Below are 19,767 nucleotides of genomic sequence, written 5' to 3'. Positions count from 1 at the left end.
ACATGAAGCCAGAGCTCTAGGAGGGCGGAGGCTTGCCGACTCTCTCGCATGTGTGTGTGCGTGTGCGTGTTTGTGTACAGTATGTGCTGGTGCATCGACATGCATGTGTGAGGTAGTTGTTTTTTTTGGTGCGTTTAACTTTATGCACTGGTAAAGGAAGTACTCAAGTAAAATGATCCATAACAAGTAAAAGTCCTGCATTCAAACTCCCACTTAAGTGAAAATACATGAATATTAACAGCAAAATGTACTTAAAGTATCGAAAGTAAAAGTACTATTTTGCAGAAAAATGTCCCCTGTGAGTGATATATTATTACATTATGAAATCATAATGCTGATCAATCGATTTGTAAGTAACATTACACTGTCGTAGCTGGTTGTATTGGAGCTAGTTTTAACTACTTTATGTAAAGTTAGGAAGTTTAGTCCAGTTGTTTCCAACCGGGTGGTTGGGACCATCCAAAGGGTCACAAGATCAATCTTCTTATTTTGGACTTTTCTCTTGTATTTGCTTATTTGCTGAAATATTGGAGGGAAATTAAATGAAACCATCTGAAAAGTTTAGCGCGGAAATCATTCTTTGGTATATATACAGTTCCCTTTGTTAACATCTGGGCCGTTTGAATGCATTAACATAAATGTCAGTACATGGGTGCTCTACAGTTGTAGCATCGGCTGATTTGACCACGGAGATTGGAATGACGACTGGCTTGATGCTCACATTATCGCAATACAATAGCATGCAGCTTTAGCCATGTTTAGCTCACTTTTCCTGGCAATGTGTGAAATCCAAAATGTTTCCATACTTAACTGTATGTGTAGTGTTTACCACTTTGGATTTAAAATGTGAGGGTGCAGTTTGTATCCACGTGGACCCTACGCAGTTTTCTACTTTCTGCTTGTTGTTTTGGTTGACGGATACGGAACGGATATGACGTCACGTTACTCTGACTACAACATTAAAAGCGGTAATTTCCTTCTACCTTCACTCAAATGAAGCAAATATATTCGATTCTGGTATTAAAAAAATCAATTTCAAAATCGTAAAAAAAATCGCGATACATAGGTGAATACATTTTTTCCCCCCATCCCTATTGGAAACATGACACTGCCTTTTTTTGTAAAAGGTCACAAGCTAAGAAGATTGGGGACCACTGGTTTAGTCTTTACCAGCCGCGACGGTGTGCGGCTGGTAAAGACTGGAAAGATCAATAGCTCCTCATTGCTGAGGCTCTCTGCAAAATGATCATGACAAACCTTCCTGGTTAGAAATGTGATTGTGGACCGAGAGAGTTGCGAGCTAACGGAGAGACAGAACGATTGAAGACGAGAAACGATTGAAGAGACAGATTGAAATAGGGAAAGAGAGGGCTTCCCTCTCTCCTCTCCTCTCCTCTCCTCTCCTCTCCTCTCCTCTCCTCTCCTCTCCTCTCCTCTCCTCTCATCTCATCTCATCTCATCTCATCTCATCTCATCTCCTCTCGTCTTCTCCTCTCTTCTTCTCCCCTCTCGTCTCCTCTCCTCTCCTCTCTCCTCCCCTCCTCTCCCACACCCAGCAGCCCCAGTGTTATGGATCAGATGCTGGGCTGGGTGGCCAGACCGGAAGTGCTCCCCTCCCCCCACTGTGTGCTTATGTAAACGGAGAAGCAGAGAAAGAGAGAGGGGAGAGCTATTTTTAACCCAGGCAGGCTGCAGAAGGAGAAAGAATGAGCGAGTGTGTTAGGAGAGAGACAACTTCAGCATTATTGATGAAGGTTGTTAGCATTAAATGAAAACGTCAACCCCGGATCAGCGCGTGAAAAGTCAGGACCACCCCATATACACCCGTCTCTGCATTTAAAAAAAACAATTATATCATCCAATTCATGTCATGATTAAAATAAAAAAGGGAAGAAGAAGTTGGTGATGCTTCGTTGTCTCTGTCTGATGAGAGCGAAGTCACCGAAGCTTCCCTGACGGTGTTTTTGCTCCGTCATGCTCCTCTATGATGTGTTTTTGCTCCGTCATGCTCCTCTATGATGTGTTTTTGCTCCGTCATGCTCCTCTATGATGTGTTTTTGCTCCGTCATGCTCCTCTATGATGTGTTTTTGTTGTTTTTTTCATCAACACTTCCTGACGCCTTATATGGTCACACACTTTGTTTGCGAGGATGTTGTTGTCCTTGATTACATGTGGATGTGTTGTTTTCAGTCCACTGTAGTCAATTCACATATAAAGTCCAAACAGCGTGACCGTGTCCGCTAACAGGACGGAGGGGAAAGGGTTTGTTTTGACTCAGAAGAGGAGGCCTGTCAGGTTTCTGTTGTTTCATCCATACTGGGATCATAGAGTTGTAAACTTTGTACTGAAATATTCTGACAGATTCTGACCTGGTTGACTAATATATAATATATAATGTGATTTTATATGATTGTTAGTAATTGTTAACTTTGAACAAACTATTGGATAAAATATATATTTTTTGTCATAAAGATATTATATAATATTATATTGAATTATATTATATTATATATAAAATTAGCTATTTATGACTCATCATAAGTATTTTTTTCCATCACAAATTTAAACAGTCCCTAGTTCCAGCTTCCAGGTCTCTTGTTGTCACTGTGAGGTTGCCAGGCAACCGGCGGAGGCTTCAGGAAGTTACAGCATCCGACCCAAATATAGTCCGGCACACAACATCCCGTAAAACACAAACTACACTTTGGTTTTTTGTAAGAACTACACAAATAAGATATGATGTGTTAATCAGTGAGCTGGTAGGCAGATTGTGTTCCTTCACACACAGAGCCTGTTTTCAGTCTTTATGCTAAGCTATGCTAACCCGCTGCTGCTTCATGTTTACTGTGCAGACATGACGATGGTATGATAGAAGCAAATGCAGCGCATCCTTTTTGCCTTTTGAACAGTGTCTACCTGTGATATGTTCTTGAAAATGGAGTGACATGTATTTGTTTAGTATGCAGTGTATATGTATGCATCGCGTGCCAGAGGAATTTATTATTTCATGAACACAAAATTTAAAGTGGTGCTTTTGTGTGATTCTTTGTGGAGAAACTCAGTTTTACAAATCTGTTGATTAAATCAACTAATCAATTAGTCGACAAAATCGTATGATTGTTAGTCGACTAAGGATTTCTTTAGTCGATGACAGCCCTACAATTAATTCATCATAAAACATTCACTGGTTCCAGCTTCTCAAATGTGAGAATTTGTTGCTTTTCTCTGTTTTGTTTTGACCCAAATACATACAAGTAAATAAAACAAGTAACTTAAAGGGACAGTTCACCCCAAAATCCAAATTACATATTTTTCCTCTTACCTTTAGTGCTATTTGTGAATGTTGATGGTTTTGGTGGGAGTTGCCGAGCGTTGGAGATATCGGCCGTAGAGATGTCTGCCTTCTCTCCATTATAATGGATCTAGATGGCACTCGGCTTGTGGTGCTCAAAGTTCCAATAAACTACATTTAAAAAAAACTCAGCAGCAATTTCTCTTTCCAGAAATCGTGACTTGTTTACTCGAGATAATCTACAGACCTTATTGTGAGCAGCTTTTTGTAGGAACTATTTTCTTTCTACCGAACTACACCCGTCAACCGTATCACTGCGCAGAGTAAAGCGTGCATATTAGTGTTGTCACCATACTGGAATTTCTAACTTGGATACAATACCTTGATAAATATCGATATTCAATACCAATTTCGATACCACAGGGAAAAATTGACAGCACTGATGGCATAAGATTTTAGATTTGTACTAAAAGATAAATAGCCGTATGTGTATGGTGTGTGTGTGTGTGTGTGTGTCAACTCGCTGTTGGACAGAAGAGAGAGAAGAAAGTGCAACTGGTACTCGTGTATCGATACTCAGATATTTTTGACAACACTAGCACATATACTCATGGACGAAACAATCTAGATTGATAAATAGCACTACAGGCATGGGTGCCTAGTTCGTGTGGGTGCAAGTTTAGTGACAGACAAGGGGAGGTATGGCAGGAAATATTTCATTTAATTAACACCTGAAAGTGCCATTTCCTGCATTATAGAGCCTTCAATCATGACCAATAAAGCTGCTCTTTCCCTACAAAGCTCAGTTTATATTGCACTATATATTACAGTGTTTCCCACAGGATTCTGTGAGACTGTGGTGAATGGACCTCAGAAAGTTAAATGCATCAATCTGGTGCCGTTTGAGAGCAAAATTAAGAGGCTGCTTCTGTGAGGAACAGTGTGCTCTAGTAAACAATTTAATCATAAACACATTGGTTGTATCTAAGAATGGGGATGACATGGCTAAAAATGTCACACCCACAAAGCATTGTAAACGAGTAATGGTGCGTGTTTCAAGACAGGTTGGATGGTTTGCTGACATCGCCGCAGACCCCTCGCAGTAATGACACTAGTGACCCGGCGTTCATACGAGGGAACGGCTTAGGTGGAAAATGTCATTTTGAATTCATATACTAACGCCCACATATAACTGTGTAATCCAAACTAGCTCAAATGTTTAAAAATAGCAAAGTTGCATGATCAAAAAAGTCTAATAGTCGGGGTGCAGCTGCTTCGCTTGCTCTGTTGCTCAGGTAAGAGCAAAAATATGTATTTTTGATTTTGGAGTGAACTGTCCCTTTTAAAGACCTCTCCTTGAGCTCTGGAAACGTATTTTAGATATTAATTTGCACTGTAATTTTGGCTTTTTGTAGAGTAAACGATTACTTGATAATACAAATAACCATTAGTTGTCAGTTGGGATCTTGTTTAACTCTTATTATAAAGCCAGCATTGGGAAACGCGCTGTGGATTTTCTTTATTTTTAGGCCTTTATATCAAGTTTTTTATTAAAACCAAGCTTCAAACCAACTTTATCGGAATTAATATGGAAGCATTAGGTTTGTCAAAGTTAACACGATAATAACGTGTTAACGCAAATTAATTTTAACAACACATTTCTTCAATGCATTAATGCAATCGATCTTTCGGAGGTTGTAGCAGGCTCAGTTTTAAAGCTAGAGGGAAGATACTGGCATCATATGAAACTATAAAAACCTCAGGAATCCATAACTATGTCATACTAGCTTATTGGGAAGGAGGTTAATGTTGCTAAATGTTGGCAAGGAAAAACTGGCATGGCCATTTTCAAAGGAGTCCCTTGACCTCTGACCTCAAGATATGTGAATGTAAATGGGTTCTCTGGGTACCCACGAGTCTCCCCTTTACAGACATGCCCACTTTATGATAATCACATGCAGTTTGGGGCAAGTCATAGTCAAATCAGCACAATGACAGCTGTTGTTGCCTGTTGGGCTGCAGTTTGCCATGTAATGATTTGAGCATATTCTTTATGCTAAATGCAGTACCTGTGAGGGTTTCTGGACAATATTTATCATTGTTTTGTGTTATTAATTGATTTCCAATAATAAATACATACATACATTTGCATAAAGCAAGCATATTTGTCCACTCCCATGTTGATAAAAGTATTAAATCTCCCTTTAAGGTACATTTTGAACAGATAAAAAAAAAATGCGATTAATTTGCGATCAACTATGGACAATCATGCGATTAATTGCGATTAAATATTTTAATCGATTGACAGCCCGAGGAAGAATATATATTTGGCAGAACTGTCCCTAACCAGATGTTTAGAGAAAATTGTGTATCTTGTGTAAGACGAGTCTGTTTGTGTTATGTGTCGCCGGGCTGCGATACCAGCCGGTGTTTATTATCCGTCGACTCTCTGAAATCTTGTCCCTGCGATAATGTGCCGTCATGTGCCGGAGTCCCCCTGATTTACTTCTCCGGCATCCTCCCTCTTCTTTCTCCCCCCTCTCTCTCTCTCTCTCTCTCTCTCTCTCTCTCTGTGATGTGTGGTTGTGTTTCTGCAGGGACAGAAAATGGCTCGGATTGAGTCTCTGACTCATTGCGAGGATGTGGGGAGTGTGTATGAGCGACGGGCAAAGACAAACTGATTTTTTTGGGGGGGGTTGTAGTGTCAATACTTTAGTGTGGTGTGGTTGTGAATATGTTCAGATGTGAAACGTGCTGTGATATGTAGCATGAGCAAGTGTTTAAGGCGAGCGAGATGTCTGCTGCTGCTGCAATCTCCCTGTATTGTGATTTAGTGAATGCTGTGTGTATTCAGTGATTGTGCCGCTCCCAGTGTTCAGCTGCTGTTTCACAGGCCAGTGTTCCCAGTACAGTACGAGCTTTACTCTTTTCTCTCCTGTCTTTATATTCAAACACTGTTTGCCTATTTTTCTTTCTTTTCTCTTGTACATTTTCTTTCCTTTATTACCTTCCTTTTTTCCTTACTATAACTTACATTTATTTTCTTTGTTAATTGTGTGTATTTTTTGTTTCTTTTCTTTCTTTTGCTCTCATGTTCTTCCCCTGCTTTTTGTCTTTCTGTCTGTTTTATTCAGTTTTTCTTTCTTTCACGACTTTTCTCTCAGTCTTGTAATTTTTTGTCTATTCTTAAATTCTTATTTTGTCTTATTTCTTTCTTTTGGTACGTTATTCCCTTATTTTTAGTTTTTCTGTCTTCTTTTTTGTTTCTTATTATTTTTGTTCTTTCATTAATTGCCTCGCCTTTCTTAACCTGTTCTTTCTCTTTTGTTTCTTTTCCGTGTGTTGTTTTCTTTCTTTCTATCTATCCATTTTTGCGTTTCTCTTTCATTCTGTTTGTCTTTCTGACTTTTCTTTTCTTTGATTCTTACTTTGTTCATTTTTAGTTTTTCCCTTTCTTGTCTTAACTTCTTTAATTTGTTCTTTGTTCCTTTTTCTCTCTCTCTCTCTCTCTCTCTCTCTCTCTCTCTCTCTCTCTCTCTCTCTAACCCACTCCATTCCCTGCATTTCTCTCTCTCTGTATCTCTTTGTTGCTCGCTCTCTTTCTCTCCCCCTCTTCTACCATTCTTTCTTTTTTATTTTTCTCTTCTATCTGTCATTCTCTCTCTCTTTCTCTCTTTCTTCTTCTCTCTCCCTGTCCGTCTCTCCCTCTTTCTGGCCTCACTCCAGTCACACAAGATTTGGAGCCGATTGTCTATTTATAGCGCCTGTGGTTCTGTCGCCATGACAACCAAGCTGGAGGCCAGGGCGCCAGGGAGCTATTTTTGGAGCAGCGCTGTAATGTCAGACACAGTCTTCTCTCTCTTTTCTTTCCTCCTCTTTCTCTCTCTCTCTCTCTCGCTCTCTCTCTCTCTGAATGTGTGTGTTTGATTAAGGATCGGCTGGTGAAGCCTTTTGGTTTGGTCGGCTCTCAATGTGAAGCGTTAACGTACAGAGACGCAGCAAAGCCCCTCCAATGGTTCCCCTCGGCGGGCCGTGCTCGGTCTTTTCCCCCCTTTGAGGAAGACCATTTTCTGACTTTTCTGACTTGGTGTTTCGGAGACTTGTGAAGCTTCAATGCTCTCTTGTGCAGAGTCTGATTTCAGTGCCCTCAAGTGACAAATTCAAGTGTTTTTAAAGTCGCATGTTTACAGAGCTTAAAACTGGAATTTGCTTTGAATTTCCAAGCTGTGCAATTTAACTTGAATACCTCAGGATAATGGTGTAGGTTAACGCACTTCTTGTTGACAAAGATGTAGTAAAAGCTGCGTTTTTGGGGCATTTTGTTACATGTTTCAGTTTTTGTTTTTTACATATACATTTTGTTACTTGTGAAATTTATGACATTTTAATTAAGTATCTATATTACATAAAAATTAGTAATATTAGTGGTAAACTATTTTTAATTTAATAGTGACTCATCACAGACATATCTAAGGAGGGTCTATATTTTCTGTTGCTATTTTTTTTTTAACCCTCCTACCTGGTCCTAAATTCAATTTATGTAACATTAAACAATTTCACTTTTTATGTCGAGCTTTTTCAGCCAATTTTTACTTCTCAGTTCTCAGTTAGACAGAAATATGAATGTTTTCTGTTGAATTTGTTTTCTTTGTTAATGAACAAGCCGTTGTTTGAGATGATTTTAGCATTCTTTTAACAGGACGTGATGTGAATATGAAAACAAAATGCTGGTTGAACTTTTGAAAATCTGGGAGACGTAAATGGATTTTGGCAGATTTGGAAAGAGGCACTTTTTAGGGACGTAATCGTGCCAGCCAGCTCGTGTGTGTGTGTGTGTGTGTGTGTCACACAGCCGATCAGCCGAGTTGCTCAGATTCAGGGCAACGGTCTCCAGATGTTCTGCGTTTGTATCATATTAAACCCTGTCAAGACTCATACCACTATTTCAACTAAATATTGTTTGGTTTGTCATCACAGTTTATTTCTTCTTTAACGATAAAAGCAGTCTGTTTTTAAATAAATGAGAGACGTTGCCAAAAAACTTTTGTTATTTTCACATGAAGAGAATATTAAATTATCATGTGAAACTCTGGAACCTGCTCGTGTTATCTCATTTCTAAAGTTGTTTATAAAGATGTTTTTTATCCGAGTAAATTAAGCCAATAGCTCAACATGTTTTCCAGTCCATCTGTGTGTGTGTGTGTGTGTGTGTGTGTGAAGGCCAGACGAGTCAACGCAGTTGTGCGGCTCAGAGTGGCCTAATCCTGCGTAGAGCTGAAGATGTATACTTGTTCATAATCTGGGTAATCCTTTGTCCTAATACTGCCTCTTTAACAAGATGAATTCACGCATTATAGGATGGAAGGTTATCAGCTTTGTTGTACGCTGCCGTTGATGCTGGAGCTTCTCATGTCCTTCCAGCATGGAAAGATCATCTCAGTTTGATTGTTGATTCTCAGGGAATTCTTGCCACAGAAGAAAAAAAGTCATATTTACTGTCAATTTAGATTTTGAGTGTCCGAAGGGGATATAGTTTAAACACATTGCTGTTTGTGGGAGTACTATAAATATTCTGAGAGCAGTCTATACCAGGATGAAGCTTTAGATTTTACATGAATAAAAAGGAAAAATTGCAAAAGTACATTTTCTTTTTACCTCTTTATTTTTGGAAATGTCAGAAAAAGTCAAAATTTAAAAGTTAAGTTTTTCTTAAACATCTTTTTTCTTCAAGTCTTAACTGGTGTATTTGTTGTAAATTTTACTAAAATTAAATTAGTTTTTTTTTATGTTTATATAGCAATAAAACTAAAAAATATTATTTTAAATAAAACGGATTTAAGTACATAAATAATGTGTTCATTTTTTGCTTGTCCTACATTAAACCCCCCACAGTTGTTGAACCTACAAACCAACAGAACCAAAGTGAACAGTTCACTAAAAAGCTAAAAATACACTTTATCTTTTCTTGTAAATACTGTGTTATTTCCACTCACCAGACAAGAGTCCTGTGTGTATATCCAGAGTTTAAGTCAGCCTGTCTGCAACCCCGGAATAACCCTGACAGGTTATTCATAACACCGCAGACCTCTCTGTTACTGGGGCAGCCACTATTATTTAGTTCAACTTATACTGGGCACGGTTATTATTGGCACTTCTCCTATTAATAGGCAGAACTGCTAAAAATTGAGCTGTGTGTGTGTTTGTGCTGGGCGTGTCGCCGCCTCAGACCAGAGCTGTGGATAAACACGAGTTTGGCCTAGGCAGATGTCGGCGGCAGCCATGTTAACTCTGTCATCATTAGAGCTTTTGAGATTCTGTCACATCCAGGTTATTTATGTGATCTGGAGCTCAGTGTGGGGATGTTACAGGACGCTCTGCAGGGTCTGAGGTGGAGAGTAACGGGCTGAACAGTTGTCCACTGAGGGCTCTGGGTGTGCTGGCACAGCAGAGGCGCTGTGGTGTGGGAACAGCTGAGCCACTCGGCCCCTGCAGAGAGCCGACGGTACCAGACTGCTCGGCTGCTTTAATTGCCTCCGTGTGTGTTTTTATATGAATATCTGTGTCAGTGTGCATTTGTGCAGAGATATGCACGTGGGCGTCTCTTTGTTCCCCAAACTGTTTGTCCTCTTCTGTTTTCTCTTTCATACCGACGCTCTCTTCTTCCTGACTCGGTGTCTTTGTCCGTCCAGTATACCGTATAGCTTCCGCAGACCCAGCCCCCCTGTTCCTCTCAGTGTGTTACCTGCAGCCCTCCTGTCACATTTCACCCTTGCTTGCCACATTCCTAGTTATCTCAGAGGGGGTTGCATACCTTTGCCCCGAGAGGCAGCTACTAGCGAACGTATTGCCTTTCTAGTTGTAAGAACGCCGGGCAGACGATCAGTCAAAACAGACAGCCGTGCAGGAATCAAACAGGGTGGGACATTAGTACGTTTGTCTACGTTAGCAACCGTACAGGGTTTTTTCCAGGAAATTAATGAGCAGAGTTGGTAAGCGCTGCCCCTGACGCATCTTTAGTTATTAGTTGACCATGTAAACAGTCACTTCACTCATTAAATATGTGTCCTTTTCTGTGCAAATTAGCACCTCTGCTTGGATTTATATTTCATAAAAACAGACTTTTTTTTTCTGACATTAGTAGTCTGTATTTCTAATGAAAAAGTACTTTTTTTTTATACAATCAAAACAGCGGGATATGCATTTATCACAGTCCCTGTAACTTGCAACATCACTACTTTGAGAGGGTGCATGTCTTTGCAAATTAAATAAAGCAATGATTGAGTTCATCTTTGCATGTGAACTATTTTAAAAAAATCAAGACAGTGTTTTTGAGAGTCGATACAGTATCACAAAATTAATATCGCAATACTCTATATTTTTGATATTTTATCACACCCATATTATTCAGTGTTTCTTAAATTAACCAATCAGAAAAATTAATTGTTAAATAGGTAAAGCAAATAAATAAATAAATGCGTCTCAAACATGTTTTATCGCCCAATCCTCCATGGCCTCCCAGTCTGTCTACCGAGACTTTTGATCACGATGGAATTGAAAATGCAGTCAGGCAGGTAGATTACATATCAATAACACTTGTTTGTTGTTTCACTTTTTGTTTGTTGTTAATGTTTTTAACGTTCTGTGTCTTAATGGTGTATTTTGTAAATGTGTTGTTTAAGAAAAAAAAAAAGTATTGTATTTTGGGGCTTCATATTCTCGATTCCCAAAAACACTATCGGTTTTTAATAAACAGTTCAAGATTAACTTCATCAATACATTAGTTCATGTGCCCCCTGTGTTAAATGCAAATGCAGATCCCGGCACTGTTCTGATAGCATAAAAAAGTAAACGTTTTTACTCAGACTTTATGCATATGGCGGTGTGTTCCTGTGTGCCTATACTATGATAGTGTTCATGAAATTAGAATTCAAAATTTGCGATACATCTCCTTGTTTACAGTATCGTAATATCGCAATATATTGAATGTAACCCCTGTATCATGATACCTATCGTATCGCCAAATTCTTGCCAATATACAGTCCTACTTCTAATGGCAAAAGTTAGGGATCTGTGATAACACATGACCAAACTGAATCCAGGGTCTTTTTGCAGGAGCTTTCTCTGTAAATGTTTAAGATGAAACAATTAATAATAGTGACTTAAATGTAGTGAATAGTATGGTAAGACCTATACAAAACATGCTTTATACTGTAAGTGCTTCTGTAGCCTCCGTTGCTGCTGACTTGTTGTTGTTTCACCCTTCAGAGGAATTGTTGTGGGAAAACCCGCAGTAGTCGTGTCTGATCGATGCAGGCTTGTGGGACACTTATGATAGTCGCCGCTTTAGCTTAGAGATAATCACCAAAAATTCCTCTCAGTGTAGCCCGAGTTCAGCCCACTCCTCTTTCCACTGGAGGAACGGAGCAACTCCTGTTCTTCTTCCTCTTCCTACATAATGTCTGTTCTGTACATCTGAAAGTACTGTCAGGACAGCAGACAGTACATTTTGTATAAGTCATATAACATCATCCAGCAGCAAGGGGATATACGTGAGAGAAATGCTGACAGATGCTCGTGTCAAAGTGTCTTTCTTTAGCCTCGTTTTGAGTCCCGACTTGTTGCAGCAGAACTCCTCCAGCAGGTGACCCTGATACAGTCATCATGAAAGCATCACACACACCTTGAAAAGCAGCAGTTATGTAGGCCAGTTCATCGGAACAATTAACATTCATTTGGGTAGGCGCTCTCTGCAAATCTGATCTCACCGTAGGCCTGCTGCATTCCCGCCCACGCACATACACACACACACACACACACACACACCTCTCCTCCTATGCAAGTACTACTACAGCAGCTCCATTGACGAGGCTTCTCTCTGGTCTGACAGAGCAAACGGCTGCTGGTGACTCAGACTGGCTGCTTCTGATCTCACTGTGAATTAAAACACACGCCCCCTGGTGGCCGCTCAGGGACTGCCGGCCTCAATCTTTCTCCTGCTCCCACTAATGTACTTGGATTTACCGGTGTGTGTGTGTGTGTGTGTGTGTGTGTGTGTTGGGAGGCCATACTGTTCTTACCATGTGCAATAACACAGTGTAATAACTTAGACAGTATGGTAGGATTTAAAAAAGTGTCCAGTGTGGTTGCACTCACTGCTGGTAAATGTATTTCAAAGTTGCATTCAGCCAGTGGAAATGTTGACATGTGTTATTGTGTATTTATCATTTTATTGTATTATTATATTGTTATTATGTGCCTGTGTAGCACAGCAGCTAAGATCTAACCGCTTGTGTTTTTCTGTTCTTTTCGTAGCTTCTTAGACAGGATTGATGTGGTCAGGCAGAATGACTACACACCCACTGATCAGGTGAGATGTTCAACACACAAACACTTCTTGCAGTGTTATATTGAAGCACTCTCTGCCTGCGTCTGTGCTCTGTAGCGCTAAAACAACAAGTCAATTCATTGTTTAGTTGATAGACAGAAAATTACATGTGAACAATTTTTTTGAATTGATTAATTGTTTAATTTGTCTATCAAGAAAAAATGCCAAACACAGGCCTTTTTGACATATCACAGCTTGAAGAGCACAGGTGTAGATAATACGATTAACGATGGCTGAACTCTGTTTGGCTGGGTTGTGTCTATAAGGTAACCCCCAAATTGCGAAAACATGCAAAAAACTCTCGCAAGACTCACTGCCCAACGACCTATCCTGACCTTAACCATTCAAAGTGATGCCTAATCATAACCAACTCGCGAAAGTTTTGCAATTTGCGTGTTACCTTCTAGACACCGTTTAGCTTCTTCAGTTTCATGGTCCAAGTACTGCGAATGATCGTTCACTGTCACACTGTCATGGCTTATTGGGACAGTCATCAGTAATCTGACAATGTCCGAAATCACTCCCTCATTCACTCACTCACTACTTCCTATATCACAAACACTCAGTAGTGACGGTGTAAATCCCAAGTTTCATCACAAGACGATATTATATAGATTTTTTTGGACAATGATCCAATATTTGCTACTAACACTAAGTCTGCCACGATACAATTTCGATCCGATTCAATTCAGGGGCCTGAATCAATATGAGACGATATCAAATGCCCATTTAACACAATCAGTTACATTTATATAAACTCACAAAAAAACAACTAAAATATGATTCGACAATTTTATTACTGAGCTCTTCCAGACATTTAAATGAAATACAATCTATTCTTTTTAATAAAAAGAATAAAAATAGATCTCCTGTTCACTATAAAGTGCCACATTTCTCATGTTTAAGTGCTGATGTTTTTTTATCAGTTAAGAATTTCAAAATAAGGGCGTGTCTTAAAGATGATGAGATATATCGATGTTTCCACTTTGCATCGATGATATTGGATCCTTGATAATTAAATCGATTTATTACACTGCATTGTTGAATACTTTATTCTGATTGGTTAATCACGGCGTTCTGCGGTCTACTATTTCTTTATAACAGACTGTTGCTATGTATAACAGACCGTTGCTATGGGCGCTGTTCTGATGTCGGACTGTGGAGGACTGTTTTTGTGTCAAATTATTGATTTCTTCACACAACTGTAACTTTCTACATCTAGAAAATGTGAGGCATTGGGATTGTAAGCAGGAAACGGTGTCGATGCCGTCGTTCCATCCTTGAGTTTTTGAGAGCCCTATATAGCCCATATATTTTACACTCAGAGTTCACAGTAAGATAAACTGGCGGAGGGTAAATATAGTGCACTATATAATAAATAGGGTGTGATTTCAGACACAGTTTATGTGTCCAGCTTCTCAAATGTGAGGATTTGCTTCTTCTCTCTGTTCTATCTTTGACTTTTCGACTGTTGGTGGTACAAAAGCAGGACATTTTTCACTGTTATCTGACATCTAATATAGTAAACAATAAATCAATCAATCGAAAATAATTATTGACAGATTAAACAATAATGAAAATATTTGTGGCTCTGTAATAAATTGTGATATTCAACATAAAGCAGCTATCTTTATTAATTATTAACTATGACCTGAATTAAGAGGAAGTTTAAAGTATGCTATGTTTATAGATGAGCTGAATAGTTTATTTCATCTGTAAATCATAACAGTACTTGTTGTCCATGAGCTTATTTCCTCCATATTCCTCCTCTTCTCCTGTTAATAACCCCGTCTTTAACACCTTGTTATCCTCCTCTTATGTCTGTCTTCCTGACACCTCTCTTCTACAGTACATCCTACATGCTATGTCTGTATCCCTTTCTATATCTAACTCCATCCTGTTGTGTCTCTGTGTTTCAGGACCTGTTGAGATGCAGAGTGCTGACGTCTGGGATCTTCGAGACACGATTTCAAATAGACAAAGTCAATTTCCAGTGAGTTACCACAAAGTTTATTTATCGCGGTGTCGGGTAAGAAAGTAACAGTCGAAAAACAAGTAGTTGAAGTGTATCCACAGATTATAAAGAAGAACCACATTCTCTGCTAGCAGAACATCGAAAGAGTAAATTGTTTAAAATTACAATAAAATATTTTTATTGATATGAAATAATAAACCTCATGAATTCATGATTTTTTCCTGAAATGTTTTTATTTGATTGAGAGGGTCTTGTATTGCTTCATTATACGTCGTTGTCACGTGATTTTTTTGTGTTTCGGTATTTGAAGTACTTTCTGTACAATGCAAATTAAACTTTTAACTTCCTCTGTCTCACAGCATGTTCGATGTTGGAGGTCAGAGGGATGAACGTCGGAAATGGATCCAGTGTTTTAACGGTACGAAGTTTGTAGCTTAATCTGCTTTATTGTAGTGATGAAACTATTTATGAATTACCGAAAAACAGTGACAAGCAGTGTCCATTTATTTTCTAGTTTTGCCAGATGCATGTCTATGTGTATTTAAACCTAAAGCTAATCAAGAGTGTTTGGCAGTTTTTACTCTTCGGTGTGTGTTAATCGTAGCCTGTGGTGTTTTGGTTTGTGTGACACAGACGTGACAGCCATCATCTTTGTGGTGGCGAGTAGCAGCTACAACATGGTGATCAGAGAAGACAATCAGACCAACAGACTACAGGAAGCCCTCAACCTTTTCAAGAACATCTGGAACAACAGGTGAGAAACTAATGTAGTGATGAAGACAGAATTACCGCTAGCTTGGTTTTTGATGCTGTGGAATTTTCTGATGTCAATCTAAAGACAAGTGTGTGGCATACTCACACAGCATGTGATGAGCACAGCTGAAGTCCCCATACACACTGCCATAGTTAATGTAATAATGGTACAGTATTTATCTGTCAGATTGTACAGAAGTAAAGTTATACAGTTTGTGCAGCAAATCATGTCCTTCCTATTGATGGTAGAGGTGTCATTGGACGTGTGTTTGGGGCCACACCATGCCTTTTTATACCTTTTTTTTAATACCATCTTTTTCACTATTCTTCTTTTTAACCCATTTTTAATTTTATATTGTTTTTTGTAACATAGTAAAAGAAATATTTAATGCCTTCTTGTTTTGAGAATGAAGCCACACGCGCCACTCTTTTTTTTATGGCTGTTCATTTTCCTCTGTTAAGATAGACTCCAAAAGTCTAATTCTTTGGTCACAGATTAAGACATTTCTGTTCAGTTTAAGTGTGCACCTTAAAGGGATAGTTCGGGTGTTTTGAAGTGGGGTTGTATGAGGTGCTTATCCGTAGTCAGTGTATAACTACAGTAGATGACTGTTGGCACGACCCCAGCATATGGACTGTTTATGGCGCTCTAAGACCTTTTTAGCCCACAACTCCAGAGAGTAAATTATTACCTTGTTCTACAGCCAAAGCCTATTAAAACATAATGCCACTTGAAAAGCTGTGACTTTCCAGCAACAGTAGCATATTTGGATTCCTAAACGAAAGTCCAAAGAAATCTGGCACTGAACTCGTTCTCCATTTCCCTCCACAGGTGGCTACGGACCATTTCGGTAATCCTCTTCCTGAACAAGCAGGACCTGCTCGCAGAGAAGGTTTTGGCAGGGAAATCTAAAATTGAGGAGTATTTCCCGGAGTTTGCACGCTACACTACACCTGATGATGGTAAGAGGTCGACACTGATATCTGTGGGTGTCCAGTACATAACACACATATCCGTTTTTCTGTGATTGTAACCGACACATTCAAATGGTTTAGTGTGGATGGTGAGCCACGCTGAGTCTGAATACATCAATCTAGTTAAAAATATTTGGAGGATTAAACTACATTTAGCGCCATCTTAACCAATAAGTTTACATTATTACATCAGCTAACTGCCTAACAAATAATGTTGGTCACAGTGTTTTATTAAGTAATCATCATCCTTGCCAGCTTTACCAGTTGTAGCTCCTGTTCAGCAGGAGGAACGATGTGTTTAATGGCACGGTGCAAAAATGACTTTATTGTGACTAGATTTCTTCTTCTCTAACAGCAATACCAGAGCCAGGTGAGGATCCCCGCGTCACAAGGGCAAAGTACTTCATTCGGGATGAGTTTCTGGTATGTAAAAGCTCATGTTTTACCTGTTTGAATCAGATCATTTTGATGATGTAGGTTTCATATTTTCTTTATAATTTTACCTGTTTGGTTCATCTGACAATTTGCTGTTGTCAGTTTTATTCGTCTCATCCTCGTTGGGCTGTTAAATGGCTGATTTTCATGGATGTGGTTTCACTCCACTCCATTTCATTCCTCTGTTTGACTTTTTCTGAAAAGTATTTCCTCCTTTTAATTTGTTATAACATCAGTTAAGATGAGTTTGATGGTTTTCACCAACAAAAGAAACATCATCCAACTCATCCAGAGTTGACAAAGTAAGTGAAGATCACACTTTAGTTAACAGAAAGTCCAAAGTAAAAGACATCACAGTTTCATCCAAACTGTGCAATTGGCAAAATGTTCTTCTTGGACGTGCCACGCATAAACCACACTAGCAGACAGCAGCAGCTCAGCACCAAAATGTCACCAAAATCAAAACAGAAATCTCATGTTACTGTCTCAGTTACTTTGCATAGAGGATATTTGCATACAAGTTTCAGTGGAAGGTTCAACCAAGGTACTGGATAAACCCTGGATTAACAGTTGAAATAGTTCACTATAAGTATTCATTAAATGGTGTGAAAGGTAATGGATACATGTTGGATAAAATGTTTTAAAAGTATGGTGGAAATAGGTAACTAAATTAATGGATAAGTGGTTGAATTATTATTTCTGACGGGGAACTGAAGCCGTTATATCGCTCTCTTCAAAGCCATTAGACAACATTCACAAAAGCAGAAATTTTACCTCGCAGAACGCGGGAGTATACATACAACCCCACTTCAAAAACTAACCCTTTCAGTTATTTCAAAACGTAAAACAGCTGACTTTGACTTAGCTAGTGCTAGCGTTCACATGATTCATAACCTTATTGATTAGCTTCAATTAGCTTACTTTGGTAACCTACGTCACTGATTTTTGCAAAGCTGAGTGGACTTTTCCATTTGAAAAAAAGGGAACCCAGCGCAGATGGACCCGCCCTTTAAATCCAATCAAAAGAACCTACTGTATTAGGAACATGACCGGTGGTGTCGATGAAGGGGGGGGTTCTTGAGTTCATCTGACAGGGCTGTGGAGGCACACCAGAACAAAGAATCTGCGACACTAACTTGTTTGTGCTTTTGTGTCTTTTTTTTCTTCAGAGGATCAGCACAGCCAGCGGGGACGGACGGCATTACTGTTACCCCCACTTCACCTGCGCGGTCGACACGGAAAACATCCGCCGCGTCTTCAATGACTGTCGCGACATCATACAGAGGATGCACCTACGGCAGTATGAGCTCTTGTGATGGGCAGCAGCGTTCCGGCCTACTTATCTATCTACCTATCTGACCCCCCCCACCCTCCCCACTCCACTCCACCACGACCAGTTAGTCAATCACCCCCTCCACTTCCACCAACTTCACCAAACAGCCGAGCCCTCCCCTCCATCATGATACTTCTCCCGGTAACACGACTTCAGAAAATCAGAACAGTGGAAAGTCTGTTTTGTTTTTTTAAAGGAAACACAGTTAACATTTTCATCAGCCATTAGCCGGGACTGACTGCTGTACTCAGCTACACTTTGACCCAGGAAAGAGGGTCAAGACTGGAATCCCTCAGTGCAGGCTATCCCTCCTTTTAGCTCTCTGTCTCTCTCTCAGATATATCAACACACACACACACACACACACACTTTGCAGGTACACACACTACAGCATAAGACATTCAGAGCCCTCAGATAGGTTTTAATGTCTCATATCGCACACACACACACACACACACACACACACACACACACACACACACACACACACACACACACACACAGACCCTTTTAAAACCAAGTCCTCTTGCTTTTAACAGTTGGCAGAGGCTGAATTAAATAATGCATTCTGAGGGAGAGGAGTTTATTCTCTGCGTGCCGAAGACGACGGCGGCGGAGGAGAAGAAGAAGAGAACAATGGACACGGAGGGTGGCGAACTGATACAGAGGAGGGCTGTGAGCCTTTTTGTCGCCACGAACAGACGGACTAATTGACTAACGGCTGCCCGTGGACATGAGCGTGACTCGATCACAAGACGACGCGGCTCACATGACCCGCTCTTCAAGAAACCAGTCAAGGAGGGATGGCAGAAAACAACAAAAAAAAACAGGAAGAAAAAAATACCATACAATGCATAAATTCGTGCATACCAGTGAACTTCATGCAGTGCAAAAAATCCAAGCTATATATATATAGATATTTATATATGTGTGTATATAAATATCTATATATATATGTATATGTATATATATATGTGTGTATATAAATATATATATATATGTATATATATGTATATATATATATATATATGTGTATATATATATGTGCATATATATATGTATATGTATATAAATATTATATATTCCTGTAATAACACAAATCAACTTTTAAGTTTTTGTTAGTTTTTACCCCATGTTGTGTGTCGGTGTACACTGTGTGTGATCTGCCTTTGTGCACCATTTAAACCCCCCCTATCCACACACACACACACACACACACACACACACACACACACACATCCTCGCCCCCCCTGCCCCTGCTGCTATTTGACAACTACTCAACATATGGAAAATATTTAATAAGGAAAAAACCCTAACACAAAAAGGAAAGCATGAAGAAAATGACTTATCAAGACTGGATGCAACATCTTTACCTGGAACACACACACACACACACACACACACACACACACACACACACACACACACACACACTAACACGCACACACACACACTCTCCAGCCCTCATTAGCCCCCCCCTCTCCCCTTCCACACGATGTCCTCCCCCCTCACCTTTCGTCTTATTCTCTCACCTCTCCCCGTCCCACTTCCCGTCCCTCCCGGCTTTAAGTACGTCTGTCTTTATTTTACTGCTGGACTATTATTCTTGTACAGACTG

General features: G+C 39.6%; 1 protein-coding gene and 1 long non-coding RNA gene across 3 annotated transcripts in view; one reads left to right on the top strand and one right to left on the bottom strand.

Moving 5' to 3' along the window:
* LOC141771697 (guanine nucleotide-binding protein G(s) subunit alpha-like) overlaps positions 1 to 18,627 on the top strand; it is a 34,745-nt gene extending 16,118 nt beyond the window's left edge. The window contains exons 6-12 of one of the 2 annotated variants that reach the window (XM_074642244.1): positions 12,606 to 12,660; positions 14,598 to 14,671; positions 15,013 to 15,071; positions 15,287 to 15,407; positions 16,239 to 16,369; positions 16,737 to 16,804; positions 17,986 to 18,627. In XM_074642244.1, the coding sequence (XP_074498345.1) occupies positions 12,606 to 12,660; positions 14,598 to 14,671; positions 15,013 to 15,071; positions 15,287 to 15,407; positions 16,239 to 16,369; positions 16,737 to 16,804; positions 17,986 to 18,132 (655 nt within the window). In that variant the 3' untranslated portion in view covers positions 18,133 to 18,627. The remainder of the gene's footprint in view (positions 1 to 12,605; positions 12,661 to 14,597; positions 14,672 to 15,012; positions 15,072 to 15,286; positions 15,408 to 16,238; positions 16,370 to 16,736; positions 16,805 to 17,985) is intronic. The other variant, XM_074642235.1, reaches the window with a different exon arrangement.
* On the bottom strand, positions 18,501 to 18,751 carry LOC141771708 (uncharacterized). The gene is made up of 2 exons (XR_012594756.1): positions 18,610 to 18,751; positions 18,501 to 18,577 (listed from the first exon to the last, which is right to left on the bottom strand). It is a non-coding gene; the product is annotated as an uncharacterized LOC141771708 (long non-coding RNA).
* Between the last annotated feature and the right edge of the window lie 1,016 nt (positions 18,752 to 19,767).

Source organism: Sebastes fasciatus, chromosome 1 (genome assembly GCF_043250625.1).
Source record: "Sebastes fasciatus isolate fSebFas1 chromosome 1, fSebFas1.pri, whole genome shotgun sequence".
Taxonomy (NCBI): Eukaryota; Metazoa; Chordata; class Actinopteri; order Perciformes; family Sebastidae; genus Sebastes; species Sebastes fasciatus.
Note: the sequence above shows the minus strand (reverse complement) of the source record. Positions and strands in the feature narration are given on the sequence as shown.